The 26,063-nt window shown below is 41.8% G+C and overlaps 2 protein-coding genes across 2 annotated transcripts in view; one reads left to right on the top strand and one right to left on the bottom strand.

The window, feature by feature from the left end:
• KIAA1210 overlaps positions 1-20,492 on the bottom strand; it is a gene marked incomplete at both ends in the record, with an annotated part of 60,171 nt that extends 39,679 nt beyond the window's left edge. The window contains one exon of the mRNA XM_082289764.1: positions 20,452-20,492. Within this exon, the coding sequence (XP_082145890.1) occupies positions 20,452-20,492 (41 nt within the window). The remainder of the gene's footprint in view (positions 1-20,451) is intronic.
• PGRMC1 (progesterone receptor membrane component 1) lies at positions 20,430-24,343 on the top strand. The gene is made up of 3 exons (XM_082289261.1): positions 20,430-20,815; positions 22,648-22,803; positions 23,964-24,343. Exons 1-3 carry the CDS (start codon positions 20,491-20,493, stop codon positions 24,062-24,064), a joined length of 582 nt encoding a protein of 193 aa, XP_082145387.1. The 5' UTR covers positions 20,430-20,490; the 3' UTR covers positions 24,065-24,343.
• The last annotated feature ends 1,720 nt before the right edge of the window (positions 24,344-26,063 follow it).

The following is a 26,063-nucleotide window of genomic DNA, read 5'->3' as shown; positions in this document are numbered from 1 at the left end:
TCTCTTTTCCCTTCATAGTCTACTCCAACAGAACATGTCAGTGAAGCGATAAAGAAATAATTCTTTTAAATACAACCAAATCTCTCAACAGGGAGCAATTACAGAAGCAAGCCTCAGATTGCTTACAGAAAAACTGAGCTCATCAAGTTCTTAAAGAGCATTTACTGCCAGACTTCTAGCTGAACATTTTTTAAAAGCCAATGTGAATTTCTTTATTTCTCCTTTTTATGTGTTAATATATAAATGATATAGCTAATCACTAGGGAAGAGGGCATTTTCCCTCTTGCTGTAATTAAACAGGAAAAGGTTCTTAATTCCTTTTTCAATATTTCATGTTTATACCTCTGAAAGAAAAAAACCACGACCAATTTTCACCAAACAAATATTTTAGCCAGGACTGATTTTTTACACTTTTGTGCTCAGGCTGGTACTTCAGTCCCAAAGCATAACCACTTTGTTCAATGCTGCAGCTGCAATACAACAAAAAGAGAATTTCAAAGTACCCACTAGACTCAGCTCACTTTGGAAAGGTGGAGGGGAGGGCTCAGCACGGCACTTACTTTTTACTTTTCAGGCACCCGTAGAACCCAGCCATGGTGCTTCCCGGGAGGCGTGTGTGCATTTAATTCACCCCTGGGTGTGGATGCCAGCACAGGGCTTCTGCCACCGTGTATCGCGCTGCCCCCTTGCCCACATGCGTGCATGAGAGCACCAGCGTGCTGCGGCAATTACTGGCCAGATAAAGCTCCTGAGCTGAGGCACTCAGACTCTGCTGAACTGGGTCCAAGGAGGGCTGTGCCTGCTCCATAAATGGTTATGAACTGTTAACTCCCCCTTTTCCTGTCTCCTTCCAGCTCTTGTTACGCACAGCATCCTAAGTGTAAAATATCGTATGGCATTTGATTCTGTCTCCCTGTGGGACTAATCAGAGGCTTGGTTGTAATTAGGATGTGAAGAAGCCCTGAGGAGACTGTTAGTGTTATTTTTTAGACAGAGGAAAGGTACAGAAAATATTCACAACATCTTTGAAATAACGACTAAAAACTGTAGAGTTTTTAAATAGAGTTTTTCTCCAGCACATAAGGGGTGCACAGGACCTTTCAAAACAGGCATTATCCCAATTCACTGTAAATCCCAATCTATTCTAACAAGCTATTCTGCACATTAACAGGAAAAAAACCCCAAACAACTGCATCCCTGCAATATTGAAAGGTCAGGCAAAAAGCTCTAGAGTTTAAATTAACCAGCACACCCATATGACAAAATTACTGCCTGGTGACGGCCTCTGACAATATACTATCAATTGTTACTCATTATCACAACTAAGGAGGCACTCACTGGGTGTGGAACAGGTAAATGCTGGGGAACATAAACCTTAAGGAGCCTCATTCATAGGGGTGACTCAGGTTCTGGGGACAACATAGCTGTACACATTTCTGACATTACACCGCATTAAATTCAAATGGAAATGAATTTGCATCATGGCTATCAATGGCCTCTGTTGAGGTAAAAGCAGAGAGGAGGCAAGACATTGCTCGTGCTGCCTGCACACAAGGAGGGAGCAGCAGCAGCCAGTGCCACAGTGTGAGTCTGCTCCTGGAGTTGCATGGCTTGCTAAGAATATCAGCTCCTGATTAAAAACTGCACAGATATTTAAAAGTAAGAGGTTCATAACTCTCATAAGAGCAAAGCAAAGATTTACAGTCATTCCTAGAAGATCAGAAGAAAAACACATTTATTTGTATTTCTCAGCTATTACGTAGTGTTTAAATACTCGGGTCTGGCAAGCCAGTAGGAGGGAGTATTACCAAGTATTTTTATATGAGTTTCTTAAAGACATTTAGTAGCAATACAGATCTACAGAGTAGAAGTTCTTCACAAATACTTGGAAAAATACTTTTTTAAAATACCCTTCTCCTAAGACAGACATGTAGTTTCAGAAATGGACCTCTGGTGAGGAGTCCCATAAGTGGCTCACCTACAGCAGTTTTCTAACAGTGCAGAAGTTTGACATCTGTGAATGGACAACTCCCATTTCTCAATTTTCTGTAAAGGCCCCTAACAAAGGAAAGCTGTCACACAAATAATAGATGACAACAAGTGTAACGGCCATCACAAACAGGAAACAAATCATACTCTAGTCTAGTTTCCCACTTAGATGGAAAGCAAAAGCCTCTACAAGCAGCCAACTTCAATGCCATCCACAGAGTGCATTTGCATTTGCAGATCAAAGATGATCTCAAGCAGATACAATACACTCTCTGTCTCTTGGGAAAAGACAAAGCAGCAAAAATACAGTAGCACTAGTTGAAGTTTTACCCAAACAAGTTTCACTGTTGTTGTGAATTACTGCACTTGTCATGATGACTTCACACTGAACTCCTAATCCTGGCAGAAAAAGGATCACTAGAGAGCATTAATCTCCTTCCATCAGAGAAAGCCCACAGGAAAAAAAAAAAAAAGCAAAATCAAGGCTTCAGTTATTGGGCAACAACCACCAGAAAGGAATTCCTGGAGATTACTGGAGAAGCCTTCTGCCTGGCTTAATGCACAAAACCTTGTATGTAGGACTGCATCTGAAATCTGCCTGGCATTTAGTTCAGAAAAATGCTGCCAACAGAAACATTTATACTACTATACTACAGTAAGAAATGAAGGAAACCTCATGAGAAATTCATATTTATATTTAAAATCAAGAAAGACTGAATGGCCTTCCAATGGGAAGGCACAGTCCCTAAAGCTAGTGGAAAGGTGTAATCCTGATGGCTTTGGAAGAATTTCATCACTTTAACTGGTATAGAACACAGCCCGGAAGCTTCAAAAAATCAGGGTTTTTGCTAACATAAAGCATATTTCCTGTCTCCAAACCTCCTCAGATAGCTTGCCTTCAAAACATGCTTTATTTTAATATTGTTTTCTTCTTTCATGCATTTTTGTCTTCAAGTTACTTACCTGAACATGCAAGACTTCATCTGTCAGCTTCCATTTAGGTCAAACATAGTCCTTTTCACAGCAACTGGCAGTTTAGCAACACACATTGCACCATCTCAAAACCCCTTACTTTCCAAGCACAGACTAGTAAACAGTCATTAAAAATAATTATCCCACCTCAGGATTTAATACTTTTTGATTCTCTATCTTCATATCACTCTCCAAGGCACTTCATGCTAGATTTATTATTCACTGCTCAGCCTCTTTATCACTAGCACAGCTTCAAATGGCTACACGCTGAGAGTTTTCAGTACAGCTCTGAAATCTTAGATGTTGATAAACATCACAGCTCTGTGTCCCCAGGCAAATCAGTGCAAGCAAGCAGGTATGTGCCGTACCCTGCTCTGACCGGCAGACATCGCTGCGCTGACATTTGCTCCTCACTTGTCAAGCGCTAAAGTGAATGGACTGCTCTACTTCCAGTTAATTAACTGAAGCTGTTTTCAGCTGGGAGGTAAACGAACAGCAAGTAACCACAGACTTTGGCAAAGTAAAGATGGTTTCTCAAAGATAGGGATGACAGCAAGTTTAAACACCTGAAATTTCGGTCAGATCTGGGTTTCCTCTAAAGTTTGTGGCTTGGCTTGAGTGAAATAGCCCAGTCTGGACCTACATTCATTGGAAAATCAGGCCTTTCTTCAAACTCACTGTCATGGCTTTCCCTCAACAGCCCAACATTGCACCAGCCCCCTGCAAATCACTGCACATTCAAATCACTGCACATTCAAATCACTGCAATCCAAATCTGCTTCCCCTGCAGGGAGAACAAGCAGTCCCAGGGGCAACCTGCCCTCCCACAGTGGTACCAGCAGCAGAGCTCCCAGCACCTGGCAGATTTCCCAACACGTTTCTTAATCTCTCCAAAGGGAACGAGGGAGGCAAGTCTGCGCAAGGTCCAGCCACCCAACCATTGGGAAATCTTTGCACCAAAATACAGGTCCTAAAATCATCAAGCTATTTTTTTCACATGCACTGTCACTTGTGTCATTGCGAAAAAGGCCTCATGAACTTAAGTAACCAACAGCAACTCCTAATCCAATGGAGGAAACTCAAATAGACACATATTACAAATACACATATACTACTAATACCATGGGTACATGCCAGCAGCCTGAGAGCAGAGGTGTTAGGAGTTACCCACACAACCAGCAATTCTGAATATGTTTCATGTCCAACAGGGCTACTGTGTTTCATGCAGCCTCTTGCAACTGGATCTCTAAGGGCTAACCACATCCTTGCCTCCCCGGATCCCTGACTGCAAACACTTCACATTTCACAAAATGCTCATCCAAAGCTGGCTTGTAGGGCATCAGGGCACACAGTGCACAGCAGCAGGAAGGGACCAGATGTCACACAGTTAGGAAATCACACGTTTCACAAACTGCATTTAAACAGGGGTGTTTGGTTTACATTTTTTGAAATTTATTTTCAGAAAGGGACAGAAGTTTCATTTGAGCTTTTCACTAAACAAATTTAGAGGTAGGAGTAAAAAACCTACACCAAACTGATAGACCGTAGCATTTCAGATTTCCTGTATATTTTGATGTCTCTGAACTGACTTCCTCTTAGCAAGGTAAATCTCACATTCTGACAGGGTGAGCCATCATATGCTGATCCTTGAGCACTTGGATTTTATGTCATGAAGATTCTGTATTCCTTACAAGCATGTTGCATTTGTACCCCTAGCAACACTTTGCAACTGTGTGCCAACATAAATGTGACTCTCAAGAAACACTTTGCTGAAGAAGAAAGGAATTCAGCTTTCTTACTAGTGAAATTCCCAGGCTGGCAAGTTGGCCAGGCTTAGAAATTTACTGTGAAAACCCTTCCGTTCTAAAGAAACAACTAAACATGCATCACTGTTAAAAGCTGCGCTATCAGAGCTTTAAACAGGGTTAGAAACAAACACGGTAGTCTGCAGACAACAAAGAAGTGGACATAAGAGGATTTCTGCCTTGCAGAGTTTATACATCCATCTGTGATTAATATTAGGAGGAAAATGAGGGTCAAAGCCTATCTCTGAAACTGAAAGTAGAGAGTATAGTTGGAGGCATCCAACTATGCATTATTACAGCTTTTTATTCATCCATTTATTTATATATGCATGAATAAATTCTTCATGCCAGAAGAATTTGCCATGATACTTACTCTGGAGTCTAATTACTCTATGCTGCTCTAATTATGTGTGTATTCACACTTTGAGTACAATGTGTGGGATTTGGGGGATTTTTGTTGCTGTCATTCCCTGTTAGAGGGACTTCCTGCAATCTCCTTCAATAATGATAATATTTCAAAGACAGCAGCAATACATACAATCTCTTTGATTCTTTGGTAATTCTGAGTCTTCATTGTTTCTTGCAGTTTATCACAAAACACACTGTCTTCACCTCTGAGGAAGGACTGAAGATAAACTTTGGTATGGGGTATCCAGTGCATTACTGAATTCTAAAATATGGCCAGAAAAATACTGGCACTCTAAATCTATCCTTTGTGTCCCCACAGCCAAATATGAACTCTTCCTGGATTAACTGGAGATGAACATCAGGCCATGTGTCATTCAGAAGGTAATTTCCCCTAGATTTGCAACAGGATCACCGATGTAACCTCAGACTTCAGTGACAGAAAATATCAATTGTCAAACAAATAATACAGATCCAGAGATAGAATTTCTTGTTTGACATTTTACAATCTACATGGATTTGTTTGCATATAAAGATGTATTTATTTTTAGATAAGCAACAGCGTCCCTGTATACACAGACCAGGATGTGCTGCCTCTTACATGTCTGCTTTTTTCATCCAGGGCCATAAATCTAAAATCTAAGATTTTAAAGCATCTGAATGAAAACCAGATTATTTTTGACACAGTAGAAGAGCTGGTATTTCCTGTGAAAATACTAGCATGGTCAATATTTTATATACTGGGAAACTGTGTTTTTTTTGTCCTGGTGGGGTTAGTGCAGAAGTTGAACAAAGGAGCTCTATTTCTGCACATTCTGACTTAAGAAAATACCATGTTAAAGAATATTAAGTTCCAACAACACAACTTTTCCTTCTCAGTGTCCAGGCAGGCACCAATACACAAGACCATCTGGAAAGAAATGTGAGAACACAGTATGTAGCTACAGGCACATGGACCAGTGCCTAGTCTAAATGTCAAACATCAGAGGTAACAGTTACTGAGTCTAAACAAATATCCTGAGATGATGTGAATAATGAATTGAGTTTTCTACGCCCCATTCTTCCTGACTTCCCCTCTAGGGATAGATCCAGTTAAGGCCCTTCAAACACTCTTGCCAAGCTCCCTTGGAGACAGATCAGACCGACATTGCCACCAATGCCTGTGCTGTGAACAGCAATCAAGTTTAATGACTTCCCATGTATATTAGTTTAGCACTAATGTAGGCCCACCTCTTCAACAGAATTACTTCTATTTGTTTGTACAGGTATAAGCAAGAGGAGAACTAGGGACTCACACATCTGGAATAATATTCCTAAAACCATCAACATCCTGAATTCCAGCTGCAAGTGAAATAAAACTACAAAACCGAAGGTCATCTCTGAAACCATCTCAGTGACTGTCGACTGAAGCAATAATACGGAAAATCACGGAAGCACAGCTCTGGGGAAAAAGCTGTCTGACTCCAGTGCCTGCAAACAGAAGGCTAAAGATAAGGTGACCATTAACCTTCAGAGGAGGGCAGGGAAGTCCCAGAATGTCCTGTCTGCAGGCTTTATTGCCCCAAGGGGAAATAAACAGAAAAATAAAAGTCAGAACTGCATACTCTTGACATTTAACTCAAATGAGTGTGCCGTGGTAACATAGCGTTTTCTCTGTTACCTTTCCTCTGTATAAAGGCATGAATACAGTACCTGGTTCATTCCCCAATCAGCAAAACAAGTGAAAATACTGAGTAATAATAAATTTATTCCTACCACTTGATATTTCTGAGATATCAGACCTGTGCCCCTCTGTACAGAATATACTATTCCATATTGGAGATACAGTGGGGAGAACTGAAGACGAGTAATTTGGTGACTGTTCCAGAATCCATAAACTGCAACTGAACTCAAAAGTTCCTGGTGACTGAAACTGTATTTTAGAGTCTTTCCCCATGCTTCCTTGCTCAATAAGGACAGCCAGAAAGACCTTACAAGAATAGGCACCCTATAAATATCCAAGATAACTTTACTAGCCAGCCTTCAGCCATGGGAACTCTTACAGGAACACTGGCATCAAAATTCCGAGTTAAATTAGAAATCAGTGACCGCACAACATGACTTGACCCTGCATGTCAAGAGTTTTAAAATCATCACATAATAAAAAATACCTCATACTGAGCCATTTCACCAGAGCAAGCACATAGCACATCAGAGTCCTTACACAGCAGCCTAACGCATTACTCAAACAAGTTCTGGCACTCTTTAAATATCCCAGTGTGATCTCAATTGTCTCTTAAATATGCTGGCACTGTTTCCACAGTAATGGGAAGGGAAAATATCTAATACATATCCAGAGGCAGGAAATAAGCTAATTGCAGAAGAATTTTACCTAAAACTGTTGAATAAACCACAGTTCTGTGTCACTAAGTCACATAATCACATGTCTAAACTGAGACTCTGCTTGGTCCTTCCCAACCACAGAGCCTGGCACACACTTCAAGCTATTCACTGAACTGATGGGTCTATCATCCCAGGATCAGTGGTATGCAAAAAAGCTGCAGTTAAGAGCCATGTCAAACTTAAGTCCATTGTTTTAGTATCTTTCTGCTTTACCATGGAGTTTAGGGGATACCTACAGCTCTCCTAGGATAAATGCCACTCTCAGCCTCACCACTCCAGCCCCTATAGCTTACCTTTAAATAGAACATACTTGAGATCCACTGGTATTGGCATCACATGTTAAATCGCCCTTGCTATTAAGCGGACCCTTCCACCCAGGTATTCATACAGTAAAATGCCAGCCAACACTGCAGGTCCAAACAGAAAGTGGAGCAGTTGTCACCAAGCACCATGGAGCTGAAAAGTCACCTACTCCTTCTACAGATTTTATCAACACCTACCCAAGAACACAAACTTAGCTTCTCTCATGAAACCGTTGCTTTTGATATAACACAGGGGCCAATATAACTGATACTGCCTGGCATGGTACTAATTGAGTCCTCAAGGGACTCCATATATTGCCTGCAGATAAGCTACTGTGAAGCCTAAAGATTAACTCTGCTTGTTCTGCACTCTGAGAGCTCCCTTTGGTCATGGGAATACTAAGCAAGCCCTCCTTCAATTGAGGACTGATTATATTTAATGCACATAAGACTAGATAGGATTTAAAAGCCACTGAAGATGGTGGGCTAAGTTAACAAGATGGATTTGCACTGCTTTCCTGATTACACAAAACTGATACTATAATATTTTCTCACTACAGATGAGATTTAATTTTTCATAAAGGCAAATGCAACCACTTACAAATGCTAAACAATAAGAAGACTTCCAGATATTTTTCTTAGCTTGTGCAAAGTTTTCTCACCATGTAGTTGCTAAATACAATGGGATGTTAGTCAAAACCATCTACAGGAAATGCCACTGACTGTTACAGAATTACTAGTGGTCACCAGTTAAAATGGTATAAGTGATTATATGATTAAGCTTTTATTTTTATCAGAATCAGTTACGAAACCAGCAAATACGTTATCTCTAAAGAGTGCCATACACCATACAAATGTAACACGCATTCGACCAAAATGAAAACCTGTTCAAAATCTGAAATATTTTTCTTTTGGAGGAATAAGGACATGTGATTGTGCTGATGCTGAGTAATGTAGGTTAGTGATGAATAAAATCTAAGTCACACCCTATGACTATTTTTAACTGTCTTATAACTGCAGAATGAAGAGGAGATGCAATGGCCATAGTCTGAGGACCAGAAGAGCAGAAGAAATGTGATCATCAGAATCAGAGCGAGTAAATTGCTTGTATTCCTTTATTTCCTCTATCCAATCCACATAAACTGCGGTGATATTGATATACTTAAGGCATCAATAGTTTCTTCAGACTCATCACAATAATAACGGTTGGTTTGCTCGTTTCTTTCCTCTTTCCTCTACTTAACATGATTTTACATTGATATGAATTAAAAAGATAATATAAAAACTTTTGCATAGCCTAGAAGCCTGACAAATCAACCAAGACAAGAACTGAGATAAATGATAGTCTTTCTTTGGCTCAGATTTCTTGCTTTAAGCTGATTTATTTGTAAGAACCTTAACACTTTAATGTATTTTCTTATACAATAAGATATCACTTTTAATTATTGCAGAACCCACAGCTTTCGGAGTTCAACTCATATTCGCTCCTCAGTCAGCACATAGTCTTCAGTAGCAACATAGTGATAATGTACAGATGATAGATTCAAAAAAGAAAATAAGCAATAAAAAAATGCTCAGAGAAGTACATTCTGATAGTTAACAACAGGTGTATAAACATTCTCATGTTCTTCTGTTCATTGTACTGCTCTTGAAGCCTTAAGAGCACGCAAACAATTGCATTGTGGTTTTGAAATTTACTTTGATGTGCTGAATGCTATGTCTCTTTCAAAGTACAAAAATCTTTTCAAAATTAAAGCTTTATACATCTGTAGATACGGTCTTCCTGAATCTATCTACAAATGAAGAACAAAGGTTTTGGAAAAACTTTCAATACTGTTGTACACAAGGGAATTCTGAAATGGCCTTTCCAGTCAAGTTTAGTCTGCTAATGGACAGGAGGCTTTTTATGCTCATTCTCTACAACACTTTGTTGACATCTCTGCTTTTTAAATTCAGATTTAGAGAGTCAGTTAAATAAATCCACAAGTTCCCTATGACATGTTAAATCATTTGAAGGCAGACTCAAATATAACATATGGATTGAAAAAGCAAGAAAATCAAGCAAGCACCATTCATAAACACTCCCTGCTTCTAGCACGTTTCTGCGAAGTTACACTATGGGTCTATAGTTTAAATTTATAGAGAAGCTCTTAGATCATTTCTCTAATGTTAAGCAAACCACACAGCCTATCTCTCCTGTTTTCTTTTACTTGTCCTTTCACTTCCTTCTACTGAGATAATAAAATCATACAAAAAAACAGGGTAAATTCAGGAGAGCTCAGAAATCCTGACACTCTTGGAGAGACAACGGGATCAGAGAATTCATCTTCTCCAAAACTTCCCTCTCCTGTCATTACCAGTGCTTAGGAATATACAAATAGCTTCCTGAACAATGGGATAAAATTTATCCTGACATCCCGAGGAAGGGCCTTAGATCTCTGTTACCTGGCTGCAGCCATGTGCAGCAAGTGAGTGACAGAACTGGGAAAAAAGGTCAGCTTGCCAGACACCAGGATTCAGGGAGAGACAAATGCCTCCATATTGCATGGCAAGGGCTACAGCTCAACTCTACTAAGTTAGACATTTTTAAAAAAGAAAAAAAAAATCACAAAAAAAATCTTGGCACTCAAAAGAGCAAAGACTGGCAAAGAACCAGCCAAATACAGCAGCATTAACCCTCTGTGTGCTGGCAAGTACCCTTCCCACTTAACCTAGTGGTATACAAAAATGGTCTCATGAAGTATTAACTGGGAGAAAAGAAAGGACACATTTGACCACAAGGTACTATAACATGATTTGCTGCAAATTGTACCAATAATATTTAACAGACTCCTATGAATGATGGCAGCCTCTTTTATGGGAAAATATCAGTTAATTCTAGGAAATGCATGTTCAGCAGAAAGAAAAATGAGTGGAACAGCAGATTAAAAAATGGCAGTGAAACAGCAGGATGGGCTGTGTGACTCCTTGACGTGCAATTTTGCTGAGGTTAGCCCTAAAGAGGGTGTCAAAGTTGTAAGCAAAATCAGTATGCGCACTAACCTCCATTCCCCCCCAGAGGCTTTTAAGCAGCAATTTCGAGAAGAAGTAAGATCCTCAGTAGTTCCTCCAGTTTTAAGAGCTTAGAATAGTGCAGCCACCACAAATCCAGCACTCCTAAGTCAGCTAAACTATGACATGTCTTAAACAAGTGGGTACACTGGAAATAATATTTGGCGCTCTCTTCATTTCCAGTTTCTGAATCATTAAAGATCCTGCTTTCAAGCTTTGTGACGGAGTATGTATTTTGGCAGTTTTGCTGCAGTTTTGGTTGCTCAGAATAATGTTCAGAGACTTGTACGATCACCTGGCTGTGTGAGCTATGACCTGATGAGATCTTACAAGATTTTGGGGGAGAACTGCAATAGTCAGCAGAAGTCAGGGATGAATAGTAGTTGAAACAATCCTTCTTAATAACATCAGTGAGTATCTGCTGCTCCCCAAAGAGGTGGTTTCAAGTTCTAACCTGTAGCACTCCTTCCCATTACACATAAAAGCTGTCAACTGAAGATATGGAGATAAATGTCTCCGAATTGAGAGAAATCTATTTATGTTTACACTACACAATGGATTGAACTTAAACAGACAGAAGAACTGGCATAGAAGCTCATCTGAGGGAATGATGAAAACTGCATTTTCACTAAACCCGGTGTAAAGTACCAAAACCTCATGCAGTATCTTTGAATTCATCTAGAAGAAAATGATGAAATACAAATGGCATCTATGCTTGTGGCATTGGCACTCCTTTTAAACTTTAAGAGGATGTTTATGTATCTGTACATGAATGATGCAACATGATGCTGGTGGCATTCCAATAAAGCCAAGCCACCAATTCTTGAGTTTGGGCCATATCCAGAGCTCATTAAGATCAACGACAGCCTTTCCACTAAATTCAGCTCTTCAGATCATAGCAGTCAGCTTGCAGTCTGTACATCAGCAGATGTACCAGAGAGACAGCAGTCACACTGCTTTGTCCCGTTTGACTCACAGCACAGCTTCATGTTTATGTTACATAACTAAAGATATTGAGACCAACCACACCACACACACTGTCCACAGTACAAACATAAGGATTACTGAAAATCCTCAGTGGAAAAAAAAGTAAGCTCCCCAGTTTAATATACTGTGTGTACTTTCTTTTCCTTTATATATAGAGACACTTCATATAAATCAATAAATACCTATGAATTAATGTCTAACACACTTCAACAGTATCAGACGCAGGAAGCATTCTGGTCAAAGTTGTAGTGGCTTTTATCAGAGATTAAGCAGGAACAACTAAAGATATGTTTATTGGTATTAAATGTATCAGACTCTCACACACACACAAAGTATTGTTCCCCGAGTACCCATTTTCACAGCTGTTCAAAACTGAGTAACATCTTAGCCCTTCTCTTAATGCTTATTCAAGATCCCAATATTTGCAATTGCTTTCTTGTGAAATATTTTAAGTAACCACTGATCTCTAAATAAATGTATTTAGAATTTAAATAAATGGGCCTGTATTGAGCAAGTCTTTGGATAAAGTTCAACTTCTTGTTTTTTCTCTGTCTGCCATACATCTTCTTCTGGTGAAAGAAAACATAGCTGTGCATTTGTCTGAAGCAAATTCCCTGACTGGTAAATTAAGAAACATTACGAGTGGAAAGAAATATTAACTTTGAAACAGAAGCCAGTGCCAGTAAAACTTCTTAAGTGATAAAATTTAACTTTTGATGGTGAAGTCTGCACTTAATTGCTCCCAGAAAAACTAAAAATAAGTCTAAAAGGGGATCTACTTCCCAAATGTTTCAATACAGCCAAAAACCCTGCCCCGTGGGTTCCAAAGGACAAAGAGTTTTGAATCATCAAATCTGAATTGGGCATGTCTCCATCTCTGTGGTCACAGGAATCTATGACAGTTTATTTTCAGAAAACTTCCATCAAATCTTTGACTGAATCATAAGCAAATGGCTTATGTGGAAAAGTCTTCCAACTCACAGTGATCTGAAAAATGGAGGGACTCATTTTTGGTTCATGTAACATCCAAGTAATTTGGCTTTGCACATTAGAAAAAGCATTTATATACATAAATAAATGCCCTACATATCTAAATATATTCTAAATCTGAGTCAAGTCAAGTCAGGTCCAAGGCAAGAAGAAGTACTTTGCACTTGCTTATAGTCTAGTGAGAACTGAGTCAACTTTTAATTTTGCAGATATGGACCAAAATTCTACATTGGACTGGACAGTTCTGGAATCCTTGCAAACCTCACACTGCCTGTGTGATAGGGCTGCATTTTCTTATGACGGTGTAGGTACTCAGTCTGGAGAAGTGTAGCTGTGTTCATCTTGATAAGTCATCTATTTATGGTAAGTCATCTACTGACATCCTTAGGAAACAAGTGAGCAATTTCACTAAGTCAATGTAAATTTTCTGGTACAATATTCTTCAGGAATTGGCCTGAAGCACTAGAAATGTACTGGTCCATATATTATAGAGCTGGAAGTCCAAACTATAAACAACTAATTGAGCAAACAGTGCAAAAAAAGTTAGTCCATATCTATGAAATCACTGGACTAAGCTTTCATTGTATTTGTTGTATAACAGCAAGACAAATATATATTTGCATTTCCTATCTTATAATGGATCTGCAAAGGTATTGGAGTCCTAATTATCACCTATTATATTATGTGAGAGAAAAAGAAATAGAAAACTCACATTCATTAAGGTGTTAATAAAAAATAAGGCCACCAAGCTTGCCTTTCTATTTTAAAGGTTTCGAACAGTACACTTCAAGTTACCTGTAAGTGCTTTCAGTTTGTGTCAAATATCAGAAAGACAGCATGAAGTGCGAAAGATCCACAGTGACAGTAATCCCAAGTGGATCAGAATGTGTGTGCTAGGCTAACTCTTAATTTCTCCAGCCTGCTACACCAGGTCTGAAATGAGTAAAACCCCATTCAAATATGCATCAGACAAGCTCTGCTGAGTACACAGATCTAGGCAGAGAAGTCCACTCAGAGAGCTCTCCATAGGATGTGGTGCAAGGACACAGCACAAAGGCTGGAATGGAAAAGGGTCACTTGGAATGGCATTTTCAAAAGAGGAGTTGAACTAGAAAATGGAAAAGACTGGAGGTGGTTTGCTGAGGTTCTTGAATATTTTGTCCTCATACCCTGTCTGCATCTTGTCACCTGGATGAAAGCACTTGCCCTTACATAAACCACTCTGACTTGTACGAGCATAGTTATCATAGAAAATTCATCAAAGTTGTTATGCGATTAAGGCTTTACTCCTGCATCAGCTGTTTGTTAAGATCAAGCAATTAAGTGTATCAGCAAAATAATCATGAAAAAAATGACACAATGTCTTTTCATTCTACAACAGTTTATGGATCTGACCCTTTACAAGACCCTACTACTCTCACGCCACTCCTGCACAGAAGCTCTGAGATCACATGGATTCTCCCAGTCCCCACACCAGTGTTAAGACCTCACACCTGGGAGACAGCCAATTCCAGCAATTCTACTAACGACGCAAGAGACAAAATAAAGTCCAGTTCATATTAACAACCAGCTACCTAACATAGGTTAAAAACCTGTTTTGGAGCATAAAATGCAGAGGTCCGACACTGGAAGACTGCAAGTCTGTAAGTTCGGGATGAAGATGCCCGTGTAGCCCACCAGCCCCTGTGTTCGCAGCCGTACGGAGCCGAGAATACAGCGTCGGAACAAAGACCTCCTCACGGAAAGCTCAGCCGCTCGCCTCCGCCACGGAACAGCCGCCAGCGTTATCCCAGCCCTGCCGCCAGCCGGGGGCTTCGCGTGTGCAGCGCCCGCCGGAGGAGCTCCCTCGGGACGGCGGCTGCCGAGGGGCCGGCCGGGCTGGAGCCTTTCCCGTGCCGGGAGCTGGGGCCGTGTCCGTCCAGATGATCGCCTGCCCGCCCTGCCCGGCCCCGGCCCCGGCCCCGGCCCCGGCCCCGGCCCCGGCCCCGGCCCCGGTCCCCGCCCCCGACCCCGCCGCCGCTCACCCGCCGCTGCCCGCGCCCCGCGCCGCTCCGCGCCTGTCCGGCCGCCGCCGCCCAGCGGGCACCGGGCACCGGGCATCAGCCCCACCTCCCGCGCACCATGGGAGCACAGCCGCGGGAGAGCGGCTCAGCCCGGTGGGCAGCACCGCCGGGACATGCTGCCTCCGCCCGAAGCCTGCGGCGTGGCCCGGGAGAGCACCTTACACAAAACGGAGGGATTTTACACTGAAGGAATTTTGGCTCTTTCTCACGCCTCTGTGGCATGGGAAGTCCCTGTTACCTCCAAGGCTTCCTGCTGGTTTGTTGTCCATGGAATTGTACAGAGTCCAGCCTGAGAAACCTGTAACAACTCAACTGTGAAGGCACAGCCATGGTGTGACCATAGAATCACAGAATATGCTGAGTTGGAAGGGACCCATCGGGATCATCAGGTCCAACTCCTGGCCCTGCACAAGACACCCCAAGAATCACATCATGTGCCTGAGAGCATTGTCCAAACACTCCCTGAGCTCAGACAGGCTTGGTGCTGTAATCACTTCCTTGGAGAGCCTGTCCAGTGCCCAAGCACCCTCTGGGTGAAAAACCTTTTCCTGGTATCTAACCTAAACCTTCCCAGACTCAGCTTCATGTGATGGTAGTGACAGTTTTTGGGGCCTGGCTCCTGGGACACAATGTCTTGGGAAAACATTCAGCTTGATCTAAGTCAGCACTCAGCACATTGCCTGCAGAGCTCAAGGCACAGTGCGAGGCATCTTCTCAGCAACATGATTCAGGTAACATCGTTCAGGCTATAGGATGACTTTGAGGGTCTGAAACATTTTCCCACTGAGGGCACTGTATAACTGGAACAGATAGAAATGCATCAGGCGGGGCAATTAATGGAGTGATTCCTTAGCATATTGAAAACTGGATTCTACTGGATCACTATGTAGTGTCTTAGTTCGTGCAAATCAAGTTCAGTGACTGAACTGATCTCAGCTAAATAAGCTGAGATGAGAATCCATCCATCTTGTTGCATTTCTGCAACTAAAAGGTTGCAAGGTTCTGCCTGGGAAAATGCACACTTTATTGATAACTCCCTTCTAACCTTTGAATCTAATTAATGTTGAAGTTGGTTGCCAATTCCCATTGAAACAGACTGGTCTGCTCTGTTTTAGAACTGGCACTGCAACACATTGGCAGAGAAGTAATAGGCCCTCCTTCAGGGATACAGTGACACGAGTGAAAATAGTTCATGTGTTCCAAAATGCAAAGTGAATGTCTCCAGTTTAAGTAAAAATCAGTCCTTGTGAACAACATGTGTGCATGCCATGAATAGCATTTCCATATCCAACACTAATGGAGCAGAGAGAAGAACATTTCCTACTCCCTCTAACAGAGCTACTGGTTTGACTTCATCTGAGAATGCATCAATTTTCCTTCACATCATCCAGTTATTTCTGATATATAAAATCCTGCTCTCTCATTAGACGTATAAGGAAATCCAAGTTGTTATTTTCAGGAAGTCAGGGATTTTATTTACTCTTTCAGTGTCAATGAGTGTGCTTCCTAGGGATACTGAGACTCTTACTCTGCAAGAATCACATGTGGATTTATGTTTTCTTTTTTCCTCGCCTCTTCTGGATGTATCTGCAGCTTGTGCAGATTGGTTTTGACATCTGCTGCCTTTCAAAAAAAGGAGCCAATACTGAGAATTCACACCTGGATTTTCACTTATAGTTAAAAGACACCTCCAAAACTTCCTAGTGTAGTTGCTGTACATACTGACCAAGAAAGCTTTCTTGTCACAGTGACTGTCAGTCCTGTTTGACATGATTGAACTAAAACCCATAGTCCTGGAAGGGGAGAAGATGAGGCCAGTGAGGGAAAGATTTTAACTGCAAGCTCACAACAGGATATTTCTGAGGAAAGCAGTTCTTCAGCACAAGCAGTCTGCCTTTCCAATACCCCTCACTGACACATTTTCTAAAACTTGGTAAAAATTCCCATTTGGAGCTTTTTTATGCTGCAGATGTTTACACATTTATCTCCAGGAATATCAGGATCTCGATAGCCTTCAGCATAGTGTCTTCTTCACATTCCACGGTCCTTTCTCCTTGCACATTACTGGATGGAGAGCACAGCTAGAATGTTAGAAGATGCAACTGAAAAAAGAAACAGAAATGTGATGGAGGTGGAAATAAAAACTAATTTAAAAAAGCAAGTCCAGCAAAAAGATTGTCTGTGCTTTTGATCTGAGGACTGGATGTAATTCAGGGCATTCTTAGGTCAGGTCCCTGTTCCGCATCTGGAACAGACCTACTTCATACAAGAAGGCCACTGGATGACAAGGCAAAAATTGTCTCTCTTTGGCTACTTGGGTATCACAAGCTGTTTGTAATGCAATCCTACAACCATTTCCTGAAGTCTCTCAAGTAGGAGTTATCAGACTTCGGTCCGGGCAGCAAAGACCTAACTTGCCAGTGGTTTTATTAATCACCAGTTCTCAGTAACTTAAAGGACTAAGATACCTCCTCTCTGCTTTGGAAACCCTGGGTCCTTGCAGGTCAAATGAAAGCCAGCAATAGTTTCAGGTGACCAGCAGTTTTGGGAATCACAAGTAACGAAAATGAGGCATTGGCATCTATGCAAACTTGCAGTCTTAGTTTAAATTAAAATGGTCAGTCAGGTAGGTCAGAGAAAAGAATTCCTGTGAAGGGCTTCCAAAGGAACAATGAGAGAACGTGAGGCCCAAAACCAGCTTGGCAACAATAGTATCATAGGGAACCCAGGCAAAGCACACTTTGTTTAGAATCATTAAATTTGCTCTAAAAGATGCATTAAATCTACCAGACAAGATACAAATTGGAAATAGCACAGTAAAAAGAATGATTAGGTGTAGCAGAGCTGATTTGGCTTCATCTCTATGCTGCTCGTTAAAAAATACAAGTAGAGTATTTTAAAATTGTTTGAACTATCCTGATTTGCAAGGATATGAATGTTGTCTGAGTTCCAGCATTTTCTTCAATTAATAAGAAGAGAGCATTATACTAGAACATAAGCTGAAGGCTATCAACCTATCTCATAGACATAAACAGAATAGTTTCAAGGAGAAAGCTATTGTTTTCTATAGAATGGAGAGGAATACCTGTGTGGTAGCATAACTAAAGCCAGCGGTGTTTAACTAGAGCTGGGGCCAACTCCTCTCTAACTAGAACCTCAGTTCTGTTTAAAGGAATTGCCAAGTAGGCTTGCTAGAAGGAAGTGTAAAACAAAAGATTCATTAATTTAGATATTTCCAACTAATTTATTATAATTTTATTCATATCATTTCTAAATATCTGTTCTTCTTTTTTTTTTTTTTTTTTTTTGCTTAAGATGCATTCTAAGGCATATGAAGACTTTTCTATAAAGAGCTGAAAAGTTGGGCCACTGTAATTTCCAGTACCAGTGCTTGTGTGGCAAATAACTTGAGATTCTATCAGTCTTGGCAATGTTTCCTGGTCCTTCTTAATCTAAGAATGAACTGTTCTTGGATGTTTTCTCTTGGATACTAGGCATAAAAAAAGCTTCTTTTCCCTGCCTTGGTGTCTAGTTCAAGGTCAAATTCAGGGTTGGGGTTGTTTTGGAGTCTTGGGGTTTTTCCTCTCGGTTGGAAAAAAAAGTAAAATATCCCTCCAAATTTTTGCTTTTTCCTACATCTATTCCTCTACAATGTAATACCAACACAGTGAAGTGTAACAGTCTCATGTCTACACTGAGCAGAATTAACTAGGTAATACAGCTCCCAGTTTGAATAATTCTGAAGTTTCAGAGATTTCTCTAGTATCCTAACTAGGGCCAAAATGCAGAGCTACTTTATTAACAAGGACAAATGTCAGTTATCAGATCAATAAAACAAGGAGTTTTTCAAGTTACACAGTAGGTGGAAGCAAAAGTTAGTGCATACCATGACAGGAGAGATCAAAGTTCAAGTGCTGATCAATAAAACAAGGAGCTTCCCAAAGGAGACAGCAAGTGGAACCAAACGCCCTCCCTTGCAAGAGCCAATGTGTTTACTTGAAGTCCTTGCATGTATCCCAAAAGGCAAAACTTAATCCATACCTGCAGTGACCCACAGTTAAAAATTTTCCTAACACTGAGAATTAGAAAGTAAATGAAATGCACTTCCATCAGTTTTCTATAACCACATGTCCCAGCGCTAGGTTCAGTAAAAGCTGCCTGCTTCCCCTGAAGCAGTGAGATGAACCATCTGCCAAGCTATAATGCAAGATCAGGTTAACAGTTAGACTTGGTGATCTAAGAGGTCTTTTCCAACCTTAATGATGCTATGATCAAGGCTGGTACACTGCATTCCTTCTCTACATGTACCTGAGGTACTGACTTGTGTAGAGAGAATGATGATACTCTGGCAGGGCATTGGTTTGTGTTCTCTTTGAAGGACACAGTTTGCAGAGGCAACTACTCAAACCCAAAACATCACTTCTGCTTTCTCACACTTGATACCAGGGAGCAGATGTCAAGGAGAAGATGTTGCTGATTTGTACCAGGATCAGTCTGGTATAATCTGTATTCAGGGCTCCATTTGCTCCACCATCTGAACACCATACCAAGTAGATACATCCAGTTAGTACTTCATTCAGCTTAAGTTTTAATTCACCAAAGCCTCCACTGAGAAGAAACATGAATACAGAACTTTCATGTTGTATTAGTAAATTGTGGTTGCTGCTTCTGTAGTTTTGTGGGGCCTGAAGGCAATATCTGAATGAGAAAACCCCAGAAGTTTGGTAATTTCTTCCCTTTTCTATGTTTAGTTCGACAATATTTCTAGAGAGTACTGGGAAAAGTCACTGCCCTGCCAAGAAAGCGAAGATGTGCGCTGGCACAGGTGGAGCAAGTGTAAGGAATCACAGAATGGGTCAGGTTGGAAAGGACCACAAGGGGTCATCTGGTCCAACCTCCCTGTTCAAACAGGGTCAGCCCAGAGCACGTGGCACAGGATTGCATCCAGATGGTTCCTGAATCTCTCCTGTGAGGGACACTCCACGAACTCTCAGAACAATGAGTTTCATTGTGCAGGCACTGCACAGTAAAGAAGTTCTTCCTCATGTTCAGGTGGAACATGTGTTCCTGGGCACCAGTTTCTGCCCGTTGCCTCTTGTCTTAGTGTCTGGCACCACGGAGCTGAGCCTGGCTCCATCCTCCATCCAGCAAGGCTCGGCTGGTTCTCACAGCCCAGCAGGGCAGCTCTGACACAGGTCTAACAGCACCCCAAGGTTATTTTTTCCGGAATTTCTGTGGAACCGTGTGCCACGCAACAGCCGCAGCGGCATGGCCTGACCCGGCCTGAGGCCGCCTCGCCGGGAACCAGCAGCCGGGGAGCCACTGCCGTGGCCAGACCAGCACCACCACCTAGCGCCGACGGCGGGCGCGGAGGCCACGAGCCCGCCCAGCCTGGGGGCGGCCCCGCGCCCGCGCCTCAGCCCCGCCGCGCCTACCGCCCCTCCCTTCCTGCCGCCGCCCCTCGGCCCGCCCCAGCGCGCCGGTCGTGCTCTGTGTCGCCGCTACGCGCTCAGAGCCCGCCGAGCCGCCGCATAGTCCAGCGCCATGGCCCGCGAGGAGGTGGCGGTGGCCGGCGAGGAGGCGGCGGCGGCGGGCGAGGGCGGCGGGCTGCTCCTGGAGATCGTAGGCTCCCCGCTCAACCTGAGCCTGCTGGGCCTCTGCCTCTTCCTGCTCTACCAGATCCTGCGGGGTGAGCGACCCGCGGCACCCGCGGGCGAGGCGGACCCGCCGCCGCTGCCCAAGATGAAGCGCCGCGACTTCACGCTGGAGCAGCTGCGGCCCTTCGACGGCGTGAGTGACCCGCGAATCCTCATGGCCGTCAACGGCAAAGTCTTCGACGTGACCCGCGCCAGGAAGTTCTACGGGCCCGGTGAGGGCGGGGGCGGGCAGGGGTTGCGAGACGGGCCCAGCCCGGGTCCTCCGCGCGTTGTGCCCGGGGCGGGTCAGGGCCGGTGCCGGCCGCGAGCGCCTTCCCCCGGCGGGGATCAGCGCTCCTGCCTGACTCCACCCCGGCCCTGGTCCCGATCCGGAGGTTTGGAGAGGGCTCAGCTTGCCTTGCGGCCGGGAAGGCTGCGCGCCCCTGCAACGCTGGGAGAGCTGCGTCTCGGTGAGCCGGCGGGCAGGGTGACTGCTGCCGCCCGGGCTCCAGAGTTGGGCCCCGGTGCTGTAGAAACTCCGGGTTTGCCAGCTTACGTTCCTTCATTATTCGCTGTGTTTTCCCGTGGCAGGCTACACGTACCATAAGGGCTTCGGCGGCTTTGTCGGCCTGGGGTGCCTTTGCCTGATGGAAGGCAGCAGAAGCGAAGTGTTCTCTCAGCGTTGATATTCCATTCCCAGCTTTTAGTGGCTATCACTCTACTGCATAATATTTCTACTAAATATTTGGCAACTTAGATTAAACCAGCTTTCTATCGGGCGCATAGTTAAAACGTGCAAAGTGGAATAACCTATGCTCATAGAGTAGCCGGTGATGAGGTGGGTGGGGAGTATGTGCATCCAGCTGAAAGAGTTTAATCACCTCCACGAGGGCATGGGGTTTTATTTTTATCAGAGGTTGCCTGTTAAAATGCCTCACTGAGGCTTGCTGATTTGTACCAGGATCTGTCTGGCATAGCCACTCTTGAGCTGTCCAGACAGCCTGGTAGCTGCAGTAGTGAGCTGCTAGTACTACTTTGAGACAAGGAGAATAATGCAGGAGACACCATGTTTTTGGAACCGTTATCGGTTACTACTTTTGGGCCAAACATAGATGAGACTTTCACTGAATGATGCCAGGCTCTAAATTTGCATTCTGCAGCAGTCAGGATGATATGTACAGCTGAGTTAGATGTGCAGTTTTCTATTTGTGCAAACTAAAACCCACTTGACATAAGGTTCAAGCTTCAGATGCTGCCTTCCTTGATGACAGTAAAAGCTGCCTGTTGCATCTGATTTGGTAATGGCTGAATGGTTCACCAGTGTCTGGCTAGTTTGATGTTCATTTAAATGGAAAAGTAAGATTGTTTTGATTAATTTAGAAAAAAGCACACTCTGGAAGATGGAATGTGCTCTACAATAACCAGAGTTCACATCTAACTTCTTTAAGCTCCATTTAGAAGAACTTTGAATGTCTAGTTGAACATGCAATATCTCAATTTTTGGCTTGTCATGCAAGCAAGTTAATCATTAATGAAGTTTAGCAAGAGTTTATCTTGATATCTGATCTGCTGTGAGTTGCATGTTTTGATCATTTGAGTTCATCTTACATTTTAATAGATGTTTCCTCCAACTTGATCATTTCTAGTAGCTCCACTAGATTTTCTGTCAAGCCATCTTTTCATCTCAAGTCAGGAGTATCTGTTAGAAAACTTTAATTTCACCCCAGACATAGAAATCCTTCCTCTTTTCCTTATTCTAAGGATGTGCTTCCCAGTTTGTGTGCTTATCCTTACCCTGTTTACATGTGCCATTGTGTGGTTCATTGTCCGGATGTTTCAGCAAACTCAGTATCTTTCTCCATGGTTTTGTTTCTTGTCCTCTTCCTCTGTTTTCTCTTATTACCAATTAGAATAAAACTTCAAAGCACTTCAGAAGCTTGAGGTACCTGACGCATGGGTAAGGGTAGAAACTCACCATCTGTTTTAGCTTGGGGACTCCGATCCATGAAGATCATGTAGCATCCATTACCTCTGCAATAATGCTGCTTATGTTTTTATTTTAAAGAGGGCCCGTATGGGATTTTTGCTGGAAGAGATGCATCCCGAGGTCTTGCCACTTTCTGCCTGGATAAGGAGGCACTGAGGGATAAGTATGATGACCTCTCTGATCTCAACGCTACACAGCAAGAGACCTTGAGGGACTGGGAGTCACAATTCACTTGTAAGCAATTTTAAACCTATTTGCAAAGAAGTAGTTAGCTGGTAATAGGGGAAGCAATGGTTAAAAAGCTGTAACCAGCTGGAAGCATTTTATATATATATATGATGGAAATTGCATACACCAATAACTAGCATAGTGGAAATCAAATGTGTTTTCTTTTTAAATCTAGTGTTGAAATATTTACTATAACCAGCTACAGTGGAGTTTTCCTCCACATGATGTCATTAGAAATCTCAGTCCTGACCTCATGTGCCCCTACTATTTTGGCCCTCTTCCTGTTTTAATTAAGACTGTTAATCATGCCACACTGAATGGCTGTTTTATTATGCTAACAACCTTGTCACAGAAACCAGAACTATGCTACCAAATATCTGACTTGAACTAGTGTTAAAATCTACCTTTACAAGTGTTGAGCATCAGGACTGACAGTGAACTCCACTCTATTTATTACTGTGTTCCTATTAAATATGGCCATGAGTTGCTTTAAATTGTTATAACAACACTGCTAGTCTGAAATACCTGTAATCAGGGGCTTCTTTTGCTTTCTTGAAGTTGACAGATAGGCAACATAGTATAGCTTTCAGTCCTTACATGTACATGGTCTTGGCATTTTACACGCTCAAAAGGAGATAGGAAATAAATCAGAGGCTTAATCACATAATCAGATAATAGATCCATCTTTATCTTTGGGAGAAATTCTGTCCTATTGAATATTTTCAATACACATTACAAAAAATAAAATCCCTTCTAAGTTGTATGTGTGTACATTTGCATGTGTGTGTTTAATAGATGATGTAAATAGTCTAACTGCCTTTAGTTGGAAAACCAGCTTTGACATTGGCAAGAGAAATAATCTAATCCAGGATTCTGTTTCTTTGGCTGGGTGAGTCCCTCAGTTTGTGTTTATCCATCTTTTGGTTTAGGGAATAAAATGAGATGTACAGTTATATTCACTTCACATGATTCTTACTACAACAGTAATAGTAGTTCAGGTAATAGTTGATTTTAGCTTTTCTCCTTTCTCCCAGTGTTTGGAACAAGTTGCTCAGAGCTGTTTTATTAAAATACAGCCATCCTGTTCATTCAGAAAACAGTCAGAGGAGTTTAAAAAGGTGTCTCTTCAGGGCACAATAATTACTTGGATTTTTTTTTTTCCCCAGTTAAGTATCATCATGTTGGTAAGCTGCTGAAGGAGGGGGAGGAACCCACTGTATACGCCGATGAAGACGAAAAAGATGCCCAGGATGCAAAGAAAGAGTAGATAATGCAGTGAGGAACAATCTATTTTTGAATCATAAAGGATCATTTGTAACATTCCACTTCTGTTTCACAAGGTGCAGCAGCAGCAAGGCTTACAAAAGGTCCAGAGTTACAGTGAATTGTTTCTTTTCAAAGGTTTCCTATTCAAATTCAGTGGGAAACTTCTGAAGGTCTGTGATCTGTCTTCCTTTAAAACCACATAAGAAGTATGCATGACAAATGTCTGCGCAAAAGTAAACTGCAATTTTGGCAATAAAGGACTATTTTTCTGCTATCACCATTTACTGCAGAGTCAGTCGAAATAAAGTTTTTCATTACCAGCCTAGCACTGTGGACACAAGCACATGAATAACTTCATATATGCAACACAAACACCACTAAATCTTCTTTTGTGTTAGCTTCTGCAGGATCTGGCCCCAGGGTTGTAATTCCTTTTGAAAAGGGACTATATTTTGTTTGTCCACAAAGCATCATACTCATTTGTTGTGCAATGTAATTCAATATTATGTAAGATAATTTGGCTTTCAAGGAGTTGCATTAGCGACTTAGAGATGAAACACTAACTGCTTTTAAAAAAGATCAAGAATTTTTGAGAGGTTAAATTACTTTTAAATATTTAATAAAGACTAATGTATTCAACATGCATAATTCTGCATGGACTAATATTCTTTGTTCACTTTTAAAGCACATCTATAGTGTTAGAAAAGTTTAGATAATGAGTGGAACTAGGCATCCCTAAAAGTACACCATGGAGTGTGACTTGACTATTGTTCACTTGAATTTCTTCTTCTTAAAAAATGCTTCTGTGAATGTTAATGGAATTATATTAAACATGGAAGATCAGCTGCTCTTGCTTCCTAGGCCTAAAAAACAAGAAGTTGCTGGTATGGCATGATTAGCAAGTGCCCTTGTACATGCACCTTTACCTAGCAGGAAAACATTACTGGTCAATGTAACTTACACAAGTTTCCTGTACAAAATAAAACGGCGTAAGCTGTTTCTGCGTTGAGGCCTTTGTTGGTTTGGAATGTTGCCATCAACAAAAAAGGCACAATCTCATGCATAATCAGCAATGCTATACCTGTGGACCTGACCTTTGAGTTGCTTTTTACTTATTTGCTCTCTTGGCTCACCTCTATGCTTAATTACTAGTCTTTTCTAAGTGACCTGCCTCCTACCAGAGAGGGCTGGGTAAATGGATATGACCAAGGAAAACTGTAAATGTTCATCATCCAAAATACTTCTGTAAAACCTTCTTATAAATTCCAAGATAACTAATGATTTGCTTTTGAACTTGTTTCTTGTCCAGGTGATTCTGCTAGTGCAGAATATTCAAGGTGCCTGTCTGGTGTAGTTCCCTTTAATTTCTCTGGCTCAGCTGTCTGGTTGTTGCAATTTGGCAACATGACCAAAATGAGGAACTGAGTCCTGAGTGGGAAGGTGTAAACTAGGCAAAAGTGTTTGGAAGTAGAGTGTGTTGCACAATAGCAGCTTTCATAAACACGTTGACACAACATGGTTAAGTGCCTGGGACCATCTGTGGTGAGAACAACTGACTCTCCCTCAGTCCCGATACTGTCCTCGCATTTTCTTTTGGTTGCACTGGGCCTTCCAATGAAGAGCAAGGTTGTTTGAACCAGAGAGCTTGTGTAAAGTGGTACTGTATGAACTACCTAGTAGTAACGAAGGTCTAGAGGCACATGTAGACCTTGTCATGACCTTTGTGTTGCTATTTTATTTTTAGAGACATTTATACTCTTTGCAAACTAGTACTAATGGTTTACCTCAAATTGAAAATGTGCTTTTATTTGTTTAAGGCAGAAAATAAAATACTCTTGCATAAGGGTGGTATTTGTTTTTATTTACTACAACCAGATGTTATATTTAATAGTCTCCTAATGTTTCGAGTTTTATATTGTCTTTCTCTAATGTGTCACATTATCCAATGCTTAGATTGAGTAAAATATGTTCTAATGGAATGCTTGTAAATGCAGTTCTCT

Source organism: Coloeus monedula (assembly GCF_965178545.1).
Source record: "Coloeus monedula genome assembly, chromosome: 12".
Classification (NCBI taxonomy): domain Eukaryota; kingdom Metazoa; phylum Chordata; class Aves; order Passeriformes; family Corvidae; genus Coloeus; species Coloeus monedula.
Note: the sequence above shows the minus strand (reverse complement) of the source record. Positions and strands in the feature narration are given on the sequence as shown.